The sequence below is a fragment of the Rhinoderma darwinii genome, chromosome 5, assembly GCF_050947455.1.
Source record: "Rhinoderma darwinii isolate aRhiDar2 chromosome 5, aRhiDar2.hap1, whole genome shotgun sequence".
NCBI classification, from domain to species: domain Eukaryota; kingdom Metazoa; phylum Chordata; class Amphibia; order Anura; family Rhinodermatidae; genus Rhinoderma; species Rhinoderma darwinii.
The window spans coordinates 62,775,972-62,799,219 of NC_134691.1; the positions used below are offsets into that span (position 1 = coordinate 62,775,972).

Consider the following 23,248-nt stretch of genomic DNA (forward strand, 5'->3'; position numbering starts at 1 on the left):
CCGCCCTGCACTGTGCAGTGTTGTCAGCCCAGCATACATTGCCTGGTCTTCAGTACAGTCGGGTAATGGAGCAGTGCTGCCACCTAGTGGCCACATGTGTTATACAAGTTTTCACAATTATTTTACAGTATATGAAAATAATTGTAACGATTTGAATTTTCTTATAGTAGCTACCGTGACATCTCTACTACCAATGTTGTGTGGATTTATATGGCAATCTTTAGTTTTTTAGCTGTCGTTTTATTTTAGGCATATATCACTACAGTGTTGGCGTATGTTCACACACAGTTTTTTGCAGGCAGAAAAATATGCAGATTTTGACCTGCCCGCACATTCGATGCATTTTTCGTGGCGTTTTTCAGTCGCCGCGGGCAAAAAACGCAGCAAAAAACGCTTTCTCTGCCTCCCATTGATTTTCAATGGGAGGTCAGAGGTGGAACTGCGGTAAGAAAGAGAGCACGTCGCTTTTTTTTCCACTTGCCATCTTTTGTCATGGTTTCCATGTCAAAAACGGCGCCAAAAACACTGTGAGAACTGGGCCTTAGGGGCTTGCCTTTGACTAATATACCCATCAATGCTTCTGTAAGGATACACTCCTAATAATGTAGTATATATCCCCCTTTTCATTCTGTAATTTTTCTTTGCGCCAAACAGCATCATTGCTTCGGGTGTACGTCCTTATTAATCCTCCTCCGCAGTGAGGTAGGAACTACAAAATCCTGTAGTAAAAAATGGCACTCCCAATTTTTTTATGCTTTACTGAATCTTTTATTTATTCCAGCCCTAAGTGCACAAAACAATTAAATGGCGATGTTGTGGACTGTTCACTTCAAGCCCTTTATCAAGCTGATACAGTGCACTTAAGGTGTGGATTCTGTCATTTTGGCGTATCAATATAACCTGTATCAAACAATTTTATTTAAAGAGGCTCGGTCACCAGATTCTGAAATCCCTATCTCCTATTGCATGTGATCGGCGCTGCAATGTAGAGAACAGTAACGTTTTTGTTTTTTAAAAACGTTCATTTTTGGCCAAGTTGTGAGCTATTTTATATATATATATGAGCTTTGAAATGGACAATTGGCCGTTTTTCTTTTCGTTATGTCCAACTAGGCGTGTATTGTGTTTTTGACTGGGCGTGTTTACGTGTATGACGTTGACCAATCCGTGACCAGTCGGCATCATACACTCATCTCCATTCATTTACACAGCAGCGATGTGCAGCCACATAAACAGAAATTAACGTTAATCAAGTGTCCTGATAATGAATACACATGAAATCCAGCCTGGACGTCATGTGTATTCAGAATCCTGACACTTCTGAATCTTTTCTTTGAGATTTCCAGCAAGGGAAACGAAATCTCGTTTACCTCCGTAATCTCGTGAGATTACGCATGGCTTCCTGGAATCTCAAAGAAAAGATTCAGAAGTGTCAGGATTCTGAATACACATGACGTCCAGGCTGGATTTCATGTGTATTCATTATCAGGACACTTGATTAACGTTAATCTCTGTTTATGTGGCTGCACATCGCTGCTGTGTAAATAAATGTAGAGGAGTGTATGACGCTGACTGGTCACTGATTGGTCAGCGTCATACACGTAAACACGCCCAGTTAAAAACACAATACACGCCCAGTTGGACGTAACGAAAAAAAAAACGCCCAATTGTCCATTTCAAAGCTCATTTGAATATATATTAAATTGCTCATAACTTGGCCAAAAATGAAAGTTTAAAAAAAAATAAAAAAATGTTACTGTTCTCTACATTGCAGCGCCGATCCCATGCAATAGGAGATAGGGATTTGAGAATCTGGTGACAGAGCCTCTTTAAAAACTATGTGCGTATCAGTCGATTTACAGAGAATCAAGTGTTTGTATTCTTTTTTTTATATCTTGTTTTTTTGATATTTTAATATATATTACTGTAAACAGCCGGAATAGACTCCTGTAGAAGAGCGTATAGACCCTGCAGATGCCTAATAATCTAGTGCTCAGTGTTATTGTTATACCTCTGGATGAAGGCAATATCTTCTCGTAGCGTACACTCTCCTGAATGTGCTTCTTGTCTTGCAGCAACTAATCCAGTCATACCAATGAGGCCCCGGTCTGAACATTTACCCAGTTGCTGATGATGGCCCCGATCTTACAGAGAATAGCTGGAAGCTGGGAGCTCAGCAGTGAACAAGTGCTCCTAATCTCATATGGTGGCGTAGCCGTTGTGTCCACCCTGCTCGTAATCACCGTCCTCATCTTCCTATGCACCAGCTGTCACAGGTGAGATCAAGTCACTCTAAGAGTATGTTCACACGTAGTGTAAATACTGCAGATTTTCTGCAACCGCTTTCATTGCAAGAAATCCGCAGAGTATTACAGTAGCAGCAGCGTAAAAAATCGCTGGTTTTCTGTTGTAGGTGAGGCAAAACTCGCAAAAAAAATAGCAGATGTTACAATTACAATGGAAAAGCTGTGATTCCTCCACAAAAATCGCAACTCATAAAAAAGCCTATACTTACCCAGATATCTCTGCTCCTGCGTCCAGCCTGGCCTCCAGGGATGACGTTTCATCCCATGTGACTGCTGCAGCCAATCACAGGCTGCAGCAGTCACATGGGATGAAATGTAATCCCTGGAGGCCGGGCTGCAGGACAATTTGGTGCGCTTTTTTTCGGCAGGAATTCCCTGAGGGGACCTGGGCGGATACATGGTGTACTCTAGTGCAGCATATCCGCACTGTGTGATCATGGCCGAATGATAAAACAACTCATGCTGCTGCTAGGTCTTTGTTATAGGCGGGATTCACACAACCGGGTCGCGTCCGAGCCCGAGTGCCGGCCGGTAAAATCGGCCATTCTGCCCGGCCGGTTTGCATAAAGTTATGCATCCGTGCCGGGCCGGGCAGATCCGGACAGTGACATCAGCGGCAACTCCTGAAGGGGAATCCCCATGTGTTCGGGGATTCCGCTTCAGGAGTTTCCCCTAATGTCACTGCCCAGATATGGACAGAGACATCAAGCGCTCTGTCCAGGAGCGGAATCCCCGAACACACGGGGATTCCGCTCCTTCAAGGAGCTAAAGTGCGGCTAGCACATAGCAGAGCGGGGAGATACCTCCCCGCTCTGCTATAGTGGCGTCGCTACAGTAGTAGCAGCCGCAGCAGCAGCAGCTGCTAGCGGCGCCATCGAAGGTGTCGCCGGGCCAGGGTGCTTTTAAAACAAGCAGGAGAAGGCAGCGCTCCCTTCCACCTGCTGTACACCCTGGCCCTGCCACACCGTGTACAGCGATGCCATTCGTCAGAATGGCATCAACTCCTCCTCCTCACATGCACTCTGCGCTGTGAGGAGGAGGAGATAGAGCGCAAGAGCCGGAAAACCCGGCCGTCACTCGGGACACATCCCGGTGATGGCCGGGTATTACCCGGCCCCATAGACTTCTATAGGGGCCGGGTACCCGGGCGAAAATAGAGCATGTCCTATTTTTTGACGGGCGGTTTTCCCGGCCGTCAAAAAATCGGTCGTGTGAATAGCCCCATTAGGGGTCTATTATTCCTAATGCAGCCAGGTGCCGGACGATTTATGAACGGCCGGCACCCGGCCAGGGAAACCCTGCCGTGTGAATGAGGCCATAAAGTTTGGAGCTCCGATTTTCTGATACATAGTTCAAATTCTTCTGCACAATCATAGAGCTAAAAGACAGCACTAACCAAACTAAATCTGGTCATAGACCGGGAATTCTTCCCCAATCAGTACATTACACTGAAAGGTATTGAAAATGTGGAGTTTAAGGCATTTTATATTGATGGCCTATCCTTGGGATAGGTCATCAATATCCGATCGGTGGGGGTCCGAATTCCGGCACTCCCACCAGTCAGCTGACTGATGGGCCACGGCGTTCCTCGCTGTGGCCTCTTCGGTGTTTACCAGGCACCACACCGTACACTTCTATGCCTGGGATTGCAGCTCAGTCCCTTTTTATTTGAATGGGACAGGATCTGCAATCCCAGGTACAGCCGCTACGGAGGAGTACGGTGCTGTGAACTGGGAAAATCAATCAGATGATCAGTGCAGGTGGCAGGAGTCAGAACCCCGCTGGTCTGATATTGATGATCTACCCTAAGGTTAGGTCATCAATGTATAATGCCTGTACGACCCCTTTTAATATCCTAAAGCATACTGTGTTATCGAATAAAATGTATAAATAATATGCAGTCAGAACCTATGCTCCCCCTAAATCATAAAATTCTGCCACCACTAAAGTGACACTCCGGTCCCGGGACAACATTTTTAAATATGATAGGTTATATGGAGTAGTATAATCTGGTAACCTCCATTTGTGCCCCTCTGCTGTGGATCCACCGTTTTTATGGTCCCCTCTGTACTGTACCAAAATTGCTGCAGCGCTTCTTAGATTGAGTCTTAGACACTTCCACTGTTCTCCGATTGGCTAGAGCTGCTCACGTGAGCAATTCTGTCCAATCTGTGAACAGATGGAGCATCTCAAACTCGTCTCAAAATGGCCACAGCGCTTTTCAGACCAACACTGAGCTACCGTTTTAGGGTCCCCTCTAAGGCAGAGGGGCGCAACTGGAGGACATCAGATTATAATCTGTATAGCCCATCACATTTATAATTTTGTCCTGAGACCGGAGGGTCGTTTTGACTCTATGGCTGTGGAGAGGATTTGGAGCCCTGTATCAGGAAAACCACTGTTCCCAGGGGCGTAGCTAAAGGCTCATGGGCCCCGATGCAAAAGTTCTTATTGGGCCCCCCCTCGCAAACTTCTCATGGCCGACGGTCCGCAGCTTTCAGCTGCATCGCTGAGTCTCCTAAGTGACCCAACAATGCAGCACTAGCAGCCAGGGGCGTCACTAAGGTCTTTAAAATGTCAGGGGAAATAGCCCCAATACATGTGTGTGTCCCCCCCAAAAAAAATTTATGCGAGTATATGAGACAGCATATCTATAGCACTACGACCCTATCCACTATAGATAGGATTAGATACAGTGGCTCAGCAGACAGTATCACACATGATAGGATTAGATACAGTGGCTCAGCAGACAGTATCACACATGATAGGATTAGATACAGTGGCTCAGCAGACAGTATCACACGATAGGATTAGATACAGTGGCTCAGCAGACAGTATCACACATGATGGGATTAGATACAGTGGCTCAGCAGACAGTATCACACATGATTGGATTAGATATAGGGCCCAGCAGACAGTATCACACATGATGGGATTAGATACAGGACTCAGCTCGCTGACATTGCGGCTCCAGCGCTGGACCCAGGAAAGGTAAGAATAATAATTTTGCTTCTTTATGTGTTACTGATTATTTTTGTGTGTTTGTTTGTTTTTTTTTACAGGTTCGGTTGTTGGACTTCGGATTCGAGGACTTGAATGACAGCGTTTTTTTTATTGTCAATAAAATGGTTAATGGGGGTTGTGTTTTTTTTTTATTTCAATAAAATATTTTTTCTATGTGCTTGAATTTTTTTAAACTTTATTATCACCGCCTTAGTAATGGCCGCTGGCTGATTGGCAACCTCCATTACTAAGGCGGGGCTTAATGTTAGCCGGTGCAAAGGCCAACACTAACCCCCATTATTACCCCGGTACCCACCGCCACCAGGGGTACTGGGAAGAGCCGGGTACGAACCAGTACCCGACCATCTGTAGTGACGGGCAGGCATCGGGGCGGCCGCAGGCTGGTAGTATTAGGCTGGGGAAGGCCAAAAACAGTGGCACCTACCACCCTGGTAATGCTGCCTGCTGCTGCTGTGTTGTATCTGGCTGGTTATGAAAATTGGGGGGGGACCCCACATCGTTCTTTCCAATTTATTTTTTTTTTATTTTTTTTAAATGACGTGGGGTCCCCCCCATTTTTCATAACCAGCCAGATACAATAAAGCAGCAGTAGCCTAGCATCACCAGGGTGGGAAAGGCCACTGTTTTTGGCCTTTCCCCTCCTGATAATACCAGCCTGCGGCCGCCCCAGTGGCCGACCATCACTACAGATGGTCAAGTACTGGATGGTACCCGGCTCTTCCCAGCACCCCTGGTGGCGGTGGGTACCGGGGTAACAAATGGGGTTAGTGTTAGCTTCTGCAGCGGCTAACACTAAGCCCCGCCTTAGTAATGGACGCTGTCAATCAGCCGGCCGCTATTACTAAGGCGGTAGTAATATAGTTTAAAAAAAAAACACAAAGACATAGAAAAAATATCTTCTTGAAATAAAAAAAAAACCACACAACCCTCATTAACCATTTTATTGATAATAAAAAAAAGCCGTCATCGAAGTAGTCCTGGAATCCGACGTAGTCCAACGACCGAACCTGTAAGAAAACACACAAAAAAAAACGATTAGTAACACGTGTTAGGCGTAGATACAGGGCCCATGTGTGATACGGTCTGGGATCCTGTATCTAAGCCTACCACAAGGTAGGCTTAGATACAGAGTCCAGCAGACAGTAATCTTATACAGTATAAGATTACGGTGTGCTGGGGCCCTGTATCTAAACCTACAGTGTGGTAGGCTTATATACAGGGCCCATCAGACAGGATCACACATGGGCCATGTATCTAAGCCTACCATGTGATTGGCTTAGATACAGGGCCCAGCAGACAGCATCACACAATCTGTGATCCTGTCTCATGGGCCCTCTAAGCCTGCTACATCGTAGGCTTAAAGGGGTTGTCCAGTCCCTAAACATTGATGGCCTATCCTCAGGATAGGCCATCAATAGCTGATGTGTCGGGGTCCGTCTCCCGGGACCCGCCAATCAGCTGTTTTGAAGGGGCCGTAGCACTCGTACGAGAGCTGCTTCCCCTTCATTTCACTTACTCGCTCACACTGTGAATCGCCGACACCGATTCACAGTGTGACCGGAATGAAGGGGAAGCAGCTCTCGTACGAGTGCTGCGGCCCCTTCAAAACAGCTGATTGGCGGGTCCCGGGAGTCGGACCCCGCCAGTCAGCTTTAGCAGTCAGGGCAACTCGATGTTGTGCGCGGCGCATAGCGCTGTGACGTCATGCGCTGCGCACAGCGCTTGACGTCAGGACCTCCGCTCTGATCCGGAACCAGGAAGGTAAGTACAGTCTGTTACTATAGTAACAGGGGCCCGCGGCCCGAGTTACTATAGTAACTTTTTATTGATGTGGTGTGGGGGGCTTCGGGGCCCGGTCGTAATTGCGACCGCTGCGACCCCTATAGCTACGCCACTGACTGTTCCCCTGTCTTAGAATTTTTGACCCATTAAAAGGAACCGGTCACTATTTTAGCATTTTAGTCACTTGTTGAGAAGGATCTGGGTGTACTTGTAAATCATAAACTAAATAACAGCATGCAATGTCAATCAGCTGCTTCAAAGCAGTAAGATATTGTAGTGTATTAACCCCTTCAGGACTGAGCCTGTTTTGGCCTTCAGGACGAAGCCGATTTTTCAAATGTGACGTGTCACTTTGTGGGAATAACTTCAGAATCCTTTTACCTATCCAAGTGATTCTGAGATTGTTTTCTCGTGACATATTGTACTTTGTGAAAAAATTTGGTCGATTATTACAAATAAAATATTGAATTTAACACCAAAATTTAGAGAAAATTAGCAAAAATTTCAATTTTTCTAAATTTAAATGTATCTACTTGTAATACAGATAGAAATACCACACAAAATACTTACTAGTTTATATTTCCCATAGGTCTACTTTGTTTGCATCGTTTTTTGAACGTCCTTTTATTTTTCTAGGACGTTACACGGCTTAGAACTTTAGCAGAAAAATTTTCAAGAAAATTTCAAAAGCCTATTTTTTCAGGGACCAGTTCAGTTCTGAAGTGGCTTTGAGGGCCTTATATATATTGGAAAGTCCCCATAAATCATGCCATTTTGAAAACTGCACCACTCAAAGTATTCAAAACAGTATTCAGAAAGTGTTTTAACCCTATAGGCGTTTCACAGGAATTAAAGCAAAGTATAGGTGATATTTACTAATTTCATTTTTTTTGCCTAAATTCAGTTGCAATAATTTTTTTTCTGTAACACAGAAGGTTTTACCCGAGAAATATAACTCAATATTTATTGCCAAGATTCTGCAGTTTTTAGAAATATCCCACGTGATCCTAGTGCGCTACTGGACGGAAACACCGGCCTCAAAAGCAAAGGTGCACCTAGTTAGCATTTTGAACCCACAGTTGTTTTGCAAAATGTATTTGAATTAGTATGTGAAGATGAAAATCGACTTTTTTTCTGAAAAAACGTAGAACTTTTTCAAGGAATAAAGTAGAAAAACACCCTAACATATGTAAAGCAATTTCTTCCGATTATAGCAATACCCCATATGTGGTAATAAACTACTGTTTGGACCCAAAGCAGTGCTCCGAAGAGAAGGAGCGCCTTTTGGATTTCTGATTTTGCTGGAATAGTTTTCAGTGTCGTGTCGCGTTTGCAATGCACTGGAGGGATGAAAACCGTGGAAACCCCCCAAAAGTGACACCATTTTGGAAACTACACTCTCAAGGAATTTTTCTAGGGGTAAAGTTAGCATTTTGACCACACAGTTGTTTTGCTGAATTCATTGGAATTAGTCTATAAAGGTAAAAATCAACTTTTTTTTACAAGGAGTAAAGGAGAAAAAGCACCCCAACATTTGTAAAACAATTTCTCCCGATTACATAAATACGCCATATGTGGTAATAAACTGCTGTTTGGCTTAGCAGGGAAGAAGTGTTATTTGGCTTTTGGAGCACAAATTTAGCTGAAATGGTTTTTGGGTGTCATGTCGAATTTGCAGAGCCCCCCGAGGGCCAAAAACAGGGGAAGCCCCCAAAAAGTAACCCCATTTGGGAAACTACACCACTTAAGGAATCTATCTAGGGGTATAGTGAGCATTTAGACCCCACAGGTCTTTTGCAGAATTTATTAGAATTAGGCAGTGAAAATTAATATCAAAATTATTTCCACTAAAATGTTGCATTTTTTTCAATTTCACAAAGGATAAAGGAGAAAATGCACCCCAACATTTGTAAAGCAATTCCTCCCGAGTACGGTTATACCCCACATGTGGTCATAAATGCTTTTTCATTAGAAAGTAATTAACCCTTTCCGGACTGATCCATGTTTTGCTTTTTCGTTTTTCCCTCCCCGCTTTCCGAGAGCCATAACTTTTTTTTATTTTTCCGTCAATTGAGCGGTGTGAAGGCTTATTTTTTGCGAGACGAGCTGTAGTTTTTATTGGTACCATTTTTTTGGTACATACAACTTTTTGAGCACTTTTTTTATTACATTTTTTGGTAGAGCCAAGGTGACCAAAAAACAGTGATTTTGCCATTTTAAATTCTTTTATTTTTCACGGCGTTCACCGTGCGAGTTAAATAATGGTATATTGTAATAGTTTGGACTTTTACGGACGCAGCGATACCAATTTTGAGTATTTTTATTTTTTTATTTTTTACGTTACTTTAGAGAAAAAATGTGAAAAGGTTGTTTTTTTGGACTTTAAATATTTATTACATTTTTTTTTCTACTAATAATAACTATTTACTTTTTGTTTTTACACATTTTATTAGTCCCCCCCTAGGGGACTTGAACCAGCGATCAATAGATAGCTGGTACAATACACTGCAATATTAATGTATTGCAGTATATTGTCATCTTTACAGGCTCCTGTAACAGCGCGATCGCTGTTTCTGTCCGTTAGTGTAATACACAGCTGACACCCGTAGCGTATGGCGCGGGCTCAGCGCGTGAGACGCTCCATACATTTCCCCCCACACACCACGACGTGCTATTAATCTTATCCGCTTTTGGAACACTGCACATTTTGCATTGCCATATTCTGAGAGCCAGAACTCTTATGTTTTTCACCACCGGAGCTGTGTGAGGGATTATTCTTTGCGGGACAATCTGTAATTTTCATTGGTACCATTTTGGGGTACATGTGGTTTTGGGGTTTTTTTTATCACTTTTTATTCCATTTTTCGGCAAGCAAGGTGACCAAAAAGCACGTAGTGTAATGTGTTCTAACGGTCATTGTGACGTGACAGTCACACTGACAGGAAGCCTAGGAGGAGCAGCAGAGACTGGCCCTCATATGCTTCTGCACATGGCAGCCCGGAAGCCATTGTCTGGCGTCCGGTTGCCATGGGTACCATCACGAGCCCACGTGATTTCCAGTGGGGCCTCCGATCCGCACTAAACACCTTAAATGGGGCTATTGCAATCGAACGCCGCATTTAAGGGGTTAACTGCCGAAATCGGCGGCGATGGGCCGCTGATCGGCAACAGGGACTGCAGGGCAGACTCCCTGCACAGTTAACCGCCACTAAGGTGTAGCGCCACGCGGCAGTTAACTGTCAAAGCACAGACGTAACTGCACGTCGAGGTGCGCGAAGTTACTGCACAGATTGACTGCATTATCGTCAAGGTGCGGGAAGGGGTTAAAAGAGGCATGGACTCGCGGGACAGGGATGTAATATTACCACTTTACAAAGCCTTAGTGAGGCCTCATCTAGAATATGCAGTTTAGTTCATAGAAAGGATGCCCTGGAGTTGGAAAAAATACAAAGAAGAGCAACGAAGTTAATAAGGGGCATGGAGAATCTAAGTTATGAGGAAAGATTAAAAGAATTAAACCTATTTAGCCTTGAAAAAAGACGACTAAGGGGGGACATGATTAATTTATATAAATACGAGAAATATAGTGAAAACCTGTTCCATGTAAATCCCCCTCAAAAAACAAGGGGGCACTCCCTCCGTCTGGAGAAAAAAGGTTCAACCTGCAGAGGCGACAAGCCTTCTTTACTGTGAGAACTGTGAATCTATGGAATAGTCACCGCAGGAGCCGTCACAGCAGGGACAGTAGATGGCTTTAAAAAAGGCTTAGATAATTTTGTAGAACGAGAAAATATTAGCTCCTATGTGTAGAAATTTTTCCCATCCCTTGGTTGAACTTGATGGACATGTCTTTTTTTCAACCGTACGAACTATGTAACTATACATGTATGAAAAGAACTTAAAATACTGTGTGCGCTGTATGTGAATTACCAGGGAAGAGTCCTGAGATAAGTCCGACATTCTGCACATGCTCAGTGCTCGGCAGAGGCGAATACACCTGGACTCCTCTCAGGACTCTTCTCTAGTGATTTAATATTCAGCGCACGCTGTATTCGAACTTATTTTTAGACAAAATGCTGTAATGGACTGTTTTGAGAGGGGCATGTTTAGGACGCTAAACTCCAGCAGTAAAAGGACATGTTGGTAGTTTAGTACCTTAATATCTAGTAATAGTAACCCTTCAGGTTATACTTGTGTCTATTTCTGACTAATGGAAATGTCTTGGTCTTTACTGCCTGAATACTATGTCTGTAGTGTTATTGGATGACAAAATGTTCCTGTTATTTTCGATCCCTATGAATGTATTGTACTGGTCGGGGAAGGTCTTCCGGTCTATGACCAGATTAACTTTGGCCTGTGTTGTCACTAAAAGTTGTCCTCTGAGTAAATGTCCTCCACGGCCCAATATGCTGGTCAATCCGAGCTCATTTCTCCTTTCACAAACGGCAATGATCGGTAATGTGTAGGGAGGAGTGAAGGTATTTGCTCGATCTGCAGCAAATACAGTGGCGGCAGAGTGGACGAGAGAGAACAAATCTCATCCACGCTGCATAAATACTAAGCGGAAAAAACTGTCAAATTGACATCCGGTGCGTTTTTTTTTGTTTTTTTTTTAACCTGCAGCATGTCAACTGTGTTTGCGTAAACGCTTCTTATTTGTTGTGGTTTTTCCACATGGAATTCAATGGGGAGCTAAAATCCGCAACAAATAACAGTTGTTGCGTTTTTTTGCGGTGGATTCGCAGCGATTCTGCTGCAAAGAAATGCTGCTGCAGCGGTCTCCAGGGATGAAACTCGCTAGCAGGCCGGCTAAATGCTCTAGTATTCCACAGCGGACATTCCGGCGAAAAATTGCACCACACTTGCAGTTTTTTCCCCGGATTTCCCTGCGGCGCATAGGGCGGATATGCTGCTTGATTTTACGCAGTGTATTCGCCTCGTGTGAACTCAGGATTTATTTATACAATGTACTCTGGGAATCGTGGCACTACCACAAGAGGAAGCGAGTGGTGAGAATATCTGAGGTCTTTGTGTTTTTGGAAGTTAGGAGATTGACCCAAACCTGTCACTGATTTGTGAGAGCTAATTAATTTATATTCTAATATATTTTGTACACCATTAAACTACCCATTTGGTGGCCTTTTAATTAGGTCGGCAAAATATTTTGACTTGTTCATATCACAGAACGAACCTATCGGGTACAGCTGGTAGATTTGTTTGGCGAGGACTTAGAATACATCATTTTACATTGGTCTAAGGGGATTGTACAGGTGAGAATCCTATAATGAATGTTCATAATCAGCCACATTTATTAAGAAACAGAGAGGATATTATGGAGGATCACAATGTAGTTTATATAATGAAAATAGCCCTCACATAGTGCCCAATATATTTAGGAAAATACATATAAAACCAGCATTGTGATGACTGATGTTTTAGCTTCCAGAAAATCACATAATCTAATGAAGGATCGAGCAGTTCATGGACACAAATTAGTTTTGGCTACACCTTCTGTATGTGTACAGCTCTGGTTAGAGGATGTCTTGTATCTTAACCCCTTAATGACCGGGCCATTTTGCACGTTAATGACCAAGGATTATTTTTTGTTTTTTCACGGTCGCATTCCAAGAGTCGTAACTCTTTTTTTATTCCGTCGACATAGCCGTATAAGGGCTTGTTTTTTGCGGGACGAGTTGTATTTTGTAATTGTACCATTTTTAGATGCTTATTACATATTGATTAACTTTTATTAACTTTATTTTAGGAGAGAAGGGAAAATAAGCAGCTATTCCAGCATTAATTTTCACGTTATAAATTTACGCCGTTTACTATGCAGCGTAAATAACAGGTTACCTTTATTCTATGGGTCGGCACGATTACAGGGATATCAAATATGTAAAGGTTTTATATGTTTTTTCTACGTTTGCACAATAAAAACCCTTTTAGAAAAAAATTACTTGTTTTTGCATCGCCGCATTCCAAGAGGCGTAACGTTTTTATTTTTCCGTCGATGTGGTCGTATGTGGGCTTGATTTTTGCGGGACAATGTGTCGTTTTTATTAGTACTATTTTGGGGTACATAGGACTTATAGATTAACTTTTATTTTATTTTTTATGGGGGGAATGGGAGAAAAGAGAATTTTGACGTTGTTTTTTGCGTTTTCTTTGGACGCCGTTCATCCGGCGGTTTAATTAATATGTTAATTTTATTGGTCAAGTTGTTACGAACGCGGGGATACCATATATGTGTATGTCTGATTTTGTTTTGACCGTTTTACTAAATAAAACCACTTTTTGGGGCAAAAAAGTAGTTTTATTTGACTTTGACTGTAATTATTTATTTTTTTATTTCACAAACTTTATTTAACTGTTTTACATTTTTTTTTTTTGTCCCACCAGGGGACTTCACTATGCGATGTGCTGATCGCATATATAATGCTTCGGTATACTTCGTATACCAAAGCATTATTGCCTGTCAGTGTAAAACTGACAGGCAACCTGTTAGGTCATGCCTCCGGCATCGCCTAACAGGCAGATGCTGAAGGCAGACCTGGGGGTCTTTGTTAGACCCCCGGCTGTCATGGAAACCCGACGGCGACCCGCGATTTGTTTGCGGGGGCGCCGATCGGGTGACAGAGGGAGCTCCCCCCTCTGTCAAACACATTAAATGCCGCTGTCACTATTGACAGTGGCATTTAATGGGTTAAACTGCCGGAATCGGCGCGCGCTTCGATTCCGGCAGTTGCAGCAGGAGCCAGGCTGAGTATAATAGCCGTGCTCCTGCCGCTGATCGCGTGGGTACAGTCTCAGTACCCGCGCCATCACAGGACGGATATATCCGTCCTCCTGCGCGAACTAGCAGCTGCTGAGGACGGATATATCCGTCCTTCGGCGTTAAGGAGTTAAGGATGATTTAAGTAGCTAATTATGTTTTCTTCCTTTTGTGTTCCAAAGAGTGAATAAGAAGAAACATCAAAATGGCGACCATGAAAATCTGATGAATGCGGTAAGTCAGACAGCGACGTATTTTAGGAATAAAGTGTACATAATGACAGACGTGCCGTTTACATTACAGACCTACTGCAAATGTTGTGCTACCCTCAAGCGAGCGTAAACCTAGCCGTGACTTCTATGGGGTGCAGCTGTCGCATATCGTTGCTTGCTGCTTTTCTATTAGACTTGACATTGGGTGCCATGTTTAGTCACAGTACGAGTGGCCATGTATCCTGACTCTCGATGTACTGTGTTTACACACTTTCTGTAAATTTTTATACTTGACACTTATGTTTATGATTATAGCCTTCTGACAAGGAGACACACAGCCACTCTGTGACCAGCCTGGGAACCGAGGCCCCGGCCAGTAGCTACCGGAATGGTGCTGTCAGCACTGGTGATGGTGAGTACATTGCCTCAAGTTCCCGGTCTTTGTGTAACCTCTAAACTGTGTTCCCTTTGGTATGCTCTTCATATATATAAAAAAAAAATTTAAGGTCTAAGGATTTAGAATTTTCTGTCTATAAAAGGAAGCAAGAGGAAAGTTCTTGGGACTTCACTTGCTTGTGTTTCCTACAGAGCATTGCTTAAAAATGTTCTTTACTGAACGGTCTTCAAGTGATCATATACCTATGAGTTTAACTTTTTTGGGGTCAAAAAGAAAACGACTTGAACCTTGTCTTGAAATGAATGTTCATTTACCTTTAGCAGCTAGTGCCAGGCAGCTGCTGCCAAGGCAAATAAAATCATGGGATGCATCCAAAGAGGCCTAGATGCTCATGACAAGAACATAGATTTGCCTCTATACAAATCACTGGTCAGACCACGCATGGAATAGTGTGTACAAAGGGGGCAAAGAAGGGCGACAAATGTAATTAAGGGAATGGGTGGATTGCTCTACCAAGAAAGGTGATCAAACTTGGGGCTATTCAGTTTAGAAAAAAGACGGATTAGGGGAGATCTAATTGCAATGTACAAATATATAACTGGACAGTACAGAGATCTTTCTAATGATCTTTTTACACCTAGGCCTGTAACTGTGACGAGGGGGCATCCTCTACATCTAGTGGAAAAAAGACTTCACCACCATCAGATGGGGATTATTTACTATGAGAGCAGTGAGGCTATGGACATCTCTGCTACAGGATGTTGTGGTGGTTGATTCTTTGAACAAGTTTAAGAAGGGCCTTGATGCCTGTCTTGAAAAATATAATATTACAGGTTATGAGTACTAGATTCTGGAGAAAGGATGTTGATCCAGGATTTGATGCTGCATAAATTTAACCCCTTACCAACCTATGACGAGAATACACATCGTGGAGGGGGGGGGGGTTCCATACACTGCAGCTGACACGCTTCTCTAACGGCCAGCAACAGCAATCGCGCTGCTCTCCACAACGCCCACTTGGTCAAAAAGTAAAAACACGCCCAGTTGTCTATTAAGAAAGTCATTAGCATAAATCTAAAATGGGTCATAACTCCGTCAAAATTGATTGTTTTTCTAAATAAAAACCACTGCTGTAACCTACATTACAGCGCCAATCATATTATGTAGAAGATAGTGCACTTATAATGTGGCGACAGCCTCTTTAATCACTTTTTATTTTAAGTCCTAAGGTGACCAAAAAACAGGTTCTGGGGCTCTATTTTTTTTATGCCGTTCAGTCAAATAATGCTATATTGTAAGATTCCGGACTTTTAAGGACACAGCGATACCAATTTTTTTTTGTTTTTTTACGCTCCTGAAAATGTATCTGTGGATATGTCATGAATGTCCTTTATGGGAAAACCCTATATGTGCCGCAGTCAATATCGACTAGTTAAACGGCCAGGAACAGCGCGATCGCTTTTCCTGGCCGTTAGAGCAGAATGTCAGCTGTAAAACACAGCTGACACCTGCAGTGTATGAAGAGGGCTCAGCACATGAGCCCCAAACCTCACCCCCTCCCCGCTACATGAAGTGCCGGCACATCATGGGTAGGGAAGGGGTTAAGTAAGGAAGCGTTCAGGGGGCCTGGCGCATCCAGGTCCCTTGACTGCAGACTATAAAATGCAGGGACCCTTTAGCATGATTTATTCTTGCTAAAAACTGCGTGTTATAGTCCAAAAAATACAGTACTTTTTTTCTTTGTAAAAGTATTAAAATATAAAAAACCTGTATAAATTTGGTATCACCGTAAACTTATTGAGACGCAGAATAAATTTAAGTTGTCGTTTTTACCAGATAATGAAAGCCGTAAAAACAAAACCCAAAAAATAATGGAGCAATTAATTTTTTACCAATTCCACCCCACAATAATTTTTTTTTCCATTTCCCAGTACATTATGGTACTTTAAATGGTGCCAATAGAAACTACAGCGCTTCTCACAAAAAATAAGCCCGGACACCACTCTATTGACAGAAAAGTAAAAACATTATGGCTCTTGGAAGCGGGAAGTGAAAAACTAAATTGTAAAAATGAAAAATGGCTGGGTAATTAAGGGGTTAAAAGACAACATTTTGGTTGCCTGCAGCAGCCACTCGGGGGAGGTTACTGCATACTATTTATACATTGAACTCAATAACACTGTATGCACTAAGCTCCCTCTAGTGGCAGCTGCAGGCCGGCAGAATGTTATACTGTATTTTAAGTCTATGTCTACAAGGGGGATTTGGATCGGTGTATCATAAAAATGGAGCTCTAACTGCTATGTAAATATATTCGGAAATTAATCAGTGCAGAATTTCGGGCCTCAAAACAACATTATGATGAAAGGTGGAGATTTACATTCTGGCACAGTCCTGATACATTGATACTTATGGTGGATGTAGTGTTTCAACCTTTTGTCTTTACCTTACCACAGAGATCTTCCACTTTATAAGAAATTATCTGTCGTTTTTAAGGAAACATTTGATTTTACGCTGTTCACATCTCAATAGTTTGCCTGTTCCAAGTGTTGCATCCTTCTGAAAAGCATTTTACATATTTGTGTCTTTGCAGGTTTTGTTTTTTTGCTTCATTTTACTTGCTCAGAGTAATTGACCTTGTATTCTGTAGACATTTGTGTGTCCTAAACTATTAAGATTGTATTTTGATGGTGATTTTGGTTACTTTCAGTCTCAGAAGACAGTGCTGCGACCTGTGTTCCCACATATGAAGATGTACAGAGCTCTCTCCCTGAACTCTGTGATCCCCAGGACTTCACTGGAAAGTCTATGAGATGCCCTCAGACCAGAGAGTTGCCTGAAATCCCTCCAGACAATAACTTGGAATCTGAAAGTCTAGAAGACGATGTTCCTTTGTATAATGAGGGGCCGTATGAGGTACTGAAAGACAGTTCTTCCCATGACAACATCATCGAGGACTCTCTCTATGAGACTGTAAAAGAAATAAAGGACATCAGCTCGTCAGCCAGTGCAGAAGAAAAGAGTCTAACCATGAATCTACAGCATCTAGCAAACGCAGAGTGTAAAATGGAGGCTGTCGTAGAATACGCATCTGTGGATCATAATAGAAAGAGTAGGCAAAGCATCAACACTCAGAGTGCAGCAAGCACTCCGACCTATCAAGATGACGACGTTCCCCCGCCTCTTCCTAAGAAACTATTGGATGAAAACGAGAATGTGCAAAGTAAAGAACCGGAGGAGGAAAACCAGGAGCAAGAGGGTGGAGCAAGCACAGATTACAAGGCGAGTACTCTCACACGCTCCTACCGGGCAGCTGGCCATTACTAATGCCACTATCACAATTCATGGGCTAGTTGTAGCCGATCTCTACAAAATTATTGATTGTTACATAGATGCTGATAAATGAGTAACCATAAATGATCAGAAATTAAGAACATTTTCCATGGTCACTATTAAATATGAATAAAAAAAATTATATTTAGCGAATTACAAAGTTCCCCTGCTTGTCCCAGTTAAAGTCCTGCTAAAGAACGGTTTTGGTAATTTCATGCAATTGGTATTCATGCGGGTGGAGTATCAACATATGGAGTCACCAGCAATCCACCAATTGGTTGTAGTGCACTGTATGACTGCAATAAGTTGGTACAGGCTATATGGTCAAAAGTATGTGGACACCCTATTACTGAGTTCATGTTTCTCCCACACCTATTGCAATAGATACATAAAATCAAGCACACGGTCATGCAATCTGAAGACATTGCTAGTAATATGGGTCATACTGAAGAGCTCAATGATATTAAATGTCACAGGATGCCACCTTTGACATAAGTCAGTTTGTGACATTTCTGCCATGGGCAACTAGAAGTGTTAGGGCATGACCAGACATGGCGGAATTGCTCTGGAATTCCGCTGCGGAAATCCGCAGCGTACACGTTTCTCCATAGCTTTCCACACCTTTTTCGTTGGGTTGGTTTACACGTTGCAGACAATTCCGCTGCAGAGCATAGGCTGCGGTGCGGAATTTGGTGTCCGCAGCATACACTGGTTGTTGCGGACTTGTTGCGGAATTTCTCCATTGACTTCAATGGAGAGTCAAAATTCTGCAATGAAGTCCGCAGATGTTATGTGTGCTGCGTAGCGTATATTTGTTTTTCGAACATGACATTTCTTCATTCTGGCTGGACCTATGTATTTCTAGGTCTACAGCCAGACTGAGACCCCATGCACACTAACGTAAAAACGCCCATAATTACGAGAGCGTTGCTAGGCGACGTCAGTAAATAGTTACTGTCCAGGGTGCCTTAAGAGTTAAACGATCAGCAGTAACTGTTTCAGCACCCTGGACAGTGACTTCCGATCACAATATACATCAACCTGTAAAAAAAAACTAGAAGTTCATACTTACCGAGAACTCCCTGCTTCTTCCTCCAGTCCGGCCTCCCGGGATGACGTTTCAGTCCAAGTGACGGCTGCAGCCAATCACAGGCTGCAGCGGTCACATGGACTGCCGCGTCATCCAGGGAGGTCGGGCTGGATGCCGAAAGAGGGACGCGTCACCAAGACAACGGCCGGGTAAGTATGAAATTCTTTTACTAGTGAAAGGGCTGTCCCTTCTCTCTATCCTGCACTGATCGAGAGAAGGGAAAGTACTTTCACCTCAATACGCAACGGCTAATCCGCATCAATTTTAAGGGAATGTGTCGCTAGAATTTTTATTTTATTTTTTTAGTTAAACAGTTAGTATATACATGATTAGACATTGTTCTAATTTTTTTAATTTTTTCAACAGGTCAGGAAATATTATAAATTAGATTCTAATTTATAAAATTTCCCTGTGCTGGTCACTAGCCCAATTCCCAAAATTGCAGCATTGCTTTATGCTGCAAAATTTGAGAAGACACTCGCTCTAGCATCCTCAAACAATCCCCCCGCCTTTATCCTGGCTAGTGCCAGGAGAAAGGAGGGGATTGCATGTTCATACCTCCTACACTGTGTGCCGCCATTTTTTGAGCGAATACACAGTGTAGTAGGCTTACATACAGTGGTAATCACACACTAAAACACGAACATACACACACATAACTTACCTGCTCCTGCCGCCATTCCCACCGCTCCTAGTCCTTGCTTCTGAACACATGTCCGGAAGCCGCGACCGGAAGTAGTCATCTTACTGTCCGGCTGTGGCTTCCGGTCCACAAGAAAATGGCGCCGGATGTCGCTCGGCCGAGGACCTTCCATTTGGACTGTGTGGGAGAGGCGCATGCACACAGACGGCGTACACCACAGTGAATGGAACGGCTCCCGTTCGCATTCTCTATGGGGATGTATGTGCCGTATTCCATCTCCGTATGTGTCGTTAATCGACACTTACAGAGATGAAAAAAAAATGCCAGCCCCCATAGAGAAGAAAAAGTTAGAAAAAAAAAAAAGTAAAGCACAAACACACAAATACATAAAAAGTATTTTAATAAAACATTAAAAGCAAATTGATATAAAAAAAAAAAATGCCGCGACACCCGTCCTTTAATGCCCATTTTAGGCAGAGCCACAACAGAATCTGCAACGCAGATTATGTGCGGCATTGATGCGGACAGTGGCGGAAAAAATACGCCACGTCTGGTCATGCCCTTAGGGTCAGTTTACATAGGTTTTTTTTTTAGTGCTGCTTTTGACATGGAAACCACTTTGGAATCAACGAGAAAAAAATGACCAAAATCGCCCTCCACTGATTTCAATGGGAGGCAGAGGCGTTTTTGTTTTTTTCTTTCCTGGGCGGCTTTGGCCAGGAAAAAAAAGCAGCATGTCCTTTCTAGCCACGGTTTCTGCCTCTGACCTCCCATTTAAATCAATTGGAGGCAGAATAACCTGCGACGCTAGTTTCTGAGCAGTTTCCGCTACGTTTTTGCCCGCAGTTCTTGCATTAGCTTCAATAGTCGCAGGCGACAAAAAATAATTTTGTGCCTGCAAAAAACAGTTTGAACAGGGCCTTAGGCCACATTCACACAGCAGTATTTTGAATCCATATTTGTAAGCCAAAACCAGGAGTGGGTGCAAAACATGGGTAGAGGTGCTAATATTTCCTTTATACTTCTCTATGTAGGTTACACTTATGGTTTTGGTTTACAAATACTGATGCAAAATACTGACCAAATACTACCATGGGAAAATAACCTTCGGGTGGATTCACACGGCAGATTTTGTTGCATACATTTTCTGCAACTTAAAGTCTGTTTAATTTATCTAAATAGAACTTGCAGAAATCCATACACCTGCTGAAGAAACAACCGCATTCAAATGAAGGGAACTGATTTTTGACGAATCTGGGTTTGGTGGATGGCAGGAGAACGCTACCTACCGGAATGCATAATGCTGTGGGGTTGTTTTTCAGGGGTTTGGCTTAGGCCTCTTAGTTCCAGTGAAGGGAAATCTTAATGCTTCAGCATACCAAGACATTTTGGACAAATGTAGCTTCCAACTTTGTGGGAACAGTTTGGGGAAGGTCCTTTCCTGTTCCTGTATGACTGCCCCTGTGCACAAAGTGAGGTCCATAAAGGCATGCTTGGGTAAGTTTGGTGTGGAAGAACTTGACTGGCCTGCACAGAGACCTGACCTCAACCCTATCAGAATGAACTAGAATGGACCCTCTTGTCCAATATCAGTGTCTGATCTTAGGCCCCATGCACACAGCGGTATTTTCATCTATCCCGAAATACTGTCCGTAAATACAGATCCATAGGCTTTTGTATTTCATCTGTATATATGGAAGGGTGCCCGTAAATATGGTCCGTATTGCATCCGAATTCCACCCGTATATACGGATCTGTAAAAAAATAGGAAGGATGCAAATGATGTCGTCAGCATGTTGCATAGCAACGCTTCCATGTATACGGATGCACATTCGAAGCCGTCTGTATTTACGGAAGCTTCCATAGGCTTGCCGTAATTACTGACCAGAATAGGATCGGTTCTATCATTTTTTTTCAGCACGGACCCCCATCCGGAAAAATACTGAAAGTTGTCTGTGGCCAATAGAAATGAATAGGTCCGTAATTACGGATGAAATATACGGTCGTGTGCGTGGGGCACTTCAAAATCTTATGGAAAGTCTTCCCAGAAGAGTGGAAAATGTTACAGTGGGCCCAACTCCATATTTTGGTTGTGGAATGAGATGTCCAATAAGCTCATATATATGTGATGGTCGGGTGTCCGCATACGGTTAGCCAGATAATGTGTGTACAGCTTCTTTCCTGTGTGTGTTGTAGTTAAAGAAATAAAGTCATAGCCTCAGTTTAGTGACAATTATTTAGCAGATTATATATGAATCCATAAGGACTAGCCTTCTCTTGATACGTCCTGGTCATGCCCTTAACAGATTATATAGCTTGAAAATTTGACAACTCCAGCATGGTCTTGAAGGGGTTAAAATGCATCAGATACCGTAGCAGATAACGCAAAACTCTTCTCAACTTTTTTTTTTTTAATTACCCCCCCCCAACTTCTTTAGTTGGAAAATAAATGGACTTGCAAATGTTTTGGGATTTTGTATTCTCAATGGTGTATAGAGCAATAGACTCCCAAATACGTATTGAAATTGCCGGGTTTTATGATGTAAAAATCAGGTCAAATCATGGCCGCCCTATTGACGTCTGTACCGTGACCTCACACACATCGTTCAGCTGACCGGGCATTTTTAGGGAAACTAAATCTTTTTTTCCTTTATTACAGTATTGCTGCATCTGAATCACCATATTTTGGCTTTATATGGCCATTACCTGTATTTGATAACATTGTGTAATGATATGGTATGTGCTTTTCTTTGTTCATTGACCGTCCGGTTTACATATTAACTTCGCTATAATGCTCTGAAGGAAGATCTTTGTTCCCGAATCGTCGGATAATAACCCTGGGGATTCAGGAAGGAATAAACTTGGCTTTAGCTCTTCACAGAGTATTGATCTTCCTTTCTCTTTTTTCTTATAGAGACAGAGTAGCATATCCTACAAATCCCGGGAAGAAGACCCCTGCCTGACTGAAGATGATGTATGTATATGAGATACGTTCTTTATACTCTATGGAGACATTCAAGTGTGTTTGTGCTTTTTCTTCATAGTGTGCACAAAAAGAGAAGTAATTTACAATGCAGATGTAGTAGTGCTGAATTCGTGATTTAAAGGGGCTGTCTCATGAGGACAATGCCCTTTCCTAAAGTTGCTGTATTCTGACAATAAGTGGATTGCCGGCGTTTCAGTTGCTGGAAACTGCTGTAATATAGCAGCGCCGAGTCCTGCAAAGCAAATACCTCCTTGGCCCCCTTGAACCCTCTCTGCAACATCCATCTGCCTTCACACAGAGTTTTTTGCAGGTGGAATTTCTGCCTCAAAATGCCGTTTGGAAGTTTGAGGCAGATTTTCCTCTCCCTGCACGCCGATTTTCGCTGCGTTTTCCGCCCGCGGCCATTGAGCGCATCGGTCATAAAACGCCGCGAAATACGCTTTCTCTGCCTCCCATTGAAGTCAATGGGAGGTCAGAGGCGTAAACGCCTGAAGATAGGGCATGTTCCTTCTTTCTCCCGCGAGACTGTTTTACCGCTTGCGGGGAAAAAGATGCCTCCGTCTCCCATTGAAATTAATGGGAGGCATTTTCGGGCCGGTTTTGACGAGTTAGGCCTCGTTCACACTGAGTTTTTTTACAGGAGGAAAATTCTGCCTCAAAATTCAGTTTGGGATTTTGAGGCAGATTTTGTCATTCCTTCATG

At 43.0% G+C, this 23,248-nt stretch overlaps 1 protein-coding gene across 2 annotated transcripts in view; it reads left to right on the forward strand.

Annotated features, from left to right (window-relative positions):
• PAG1 (phosphoprotein membrane anchor with glycosphingolipid microdomains 1) overlaps positions 1–23,248 on the forward strand; it is an 87,087-nt gene that overhangs the window by 58,492 nt on the left and 5,347 nt on the right. For both annotated transcript variants that reach the window (XM_075826082.1, XM_075826083.1), the window contains exons 2-6: positions 2,076–2,276; positions 14,067–14,118; positions 14,412–14,508; positions 17,204–17,775; positions 22,474–22,533. In XM_075826082.1, the coding sequence (XP_075682197.1) occupies positions 2,131–2,276; positions 14,067–14,118; positions 14,412–14,508; positions 17,204–17,775; positions 22,474–22,533 (927 nt within the window). In that variant the 5' untranslated portion in view covers positions 2,076–2,130. The remainder of the gene's footprint in view (positions 1–2,075; positions 2,277–14,066; positions 14,119–14,411; positions 14,509–17,203; positions 17,776–22,473; positions 22,534–23,248) is intronic.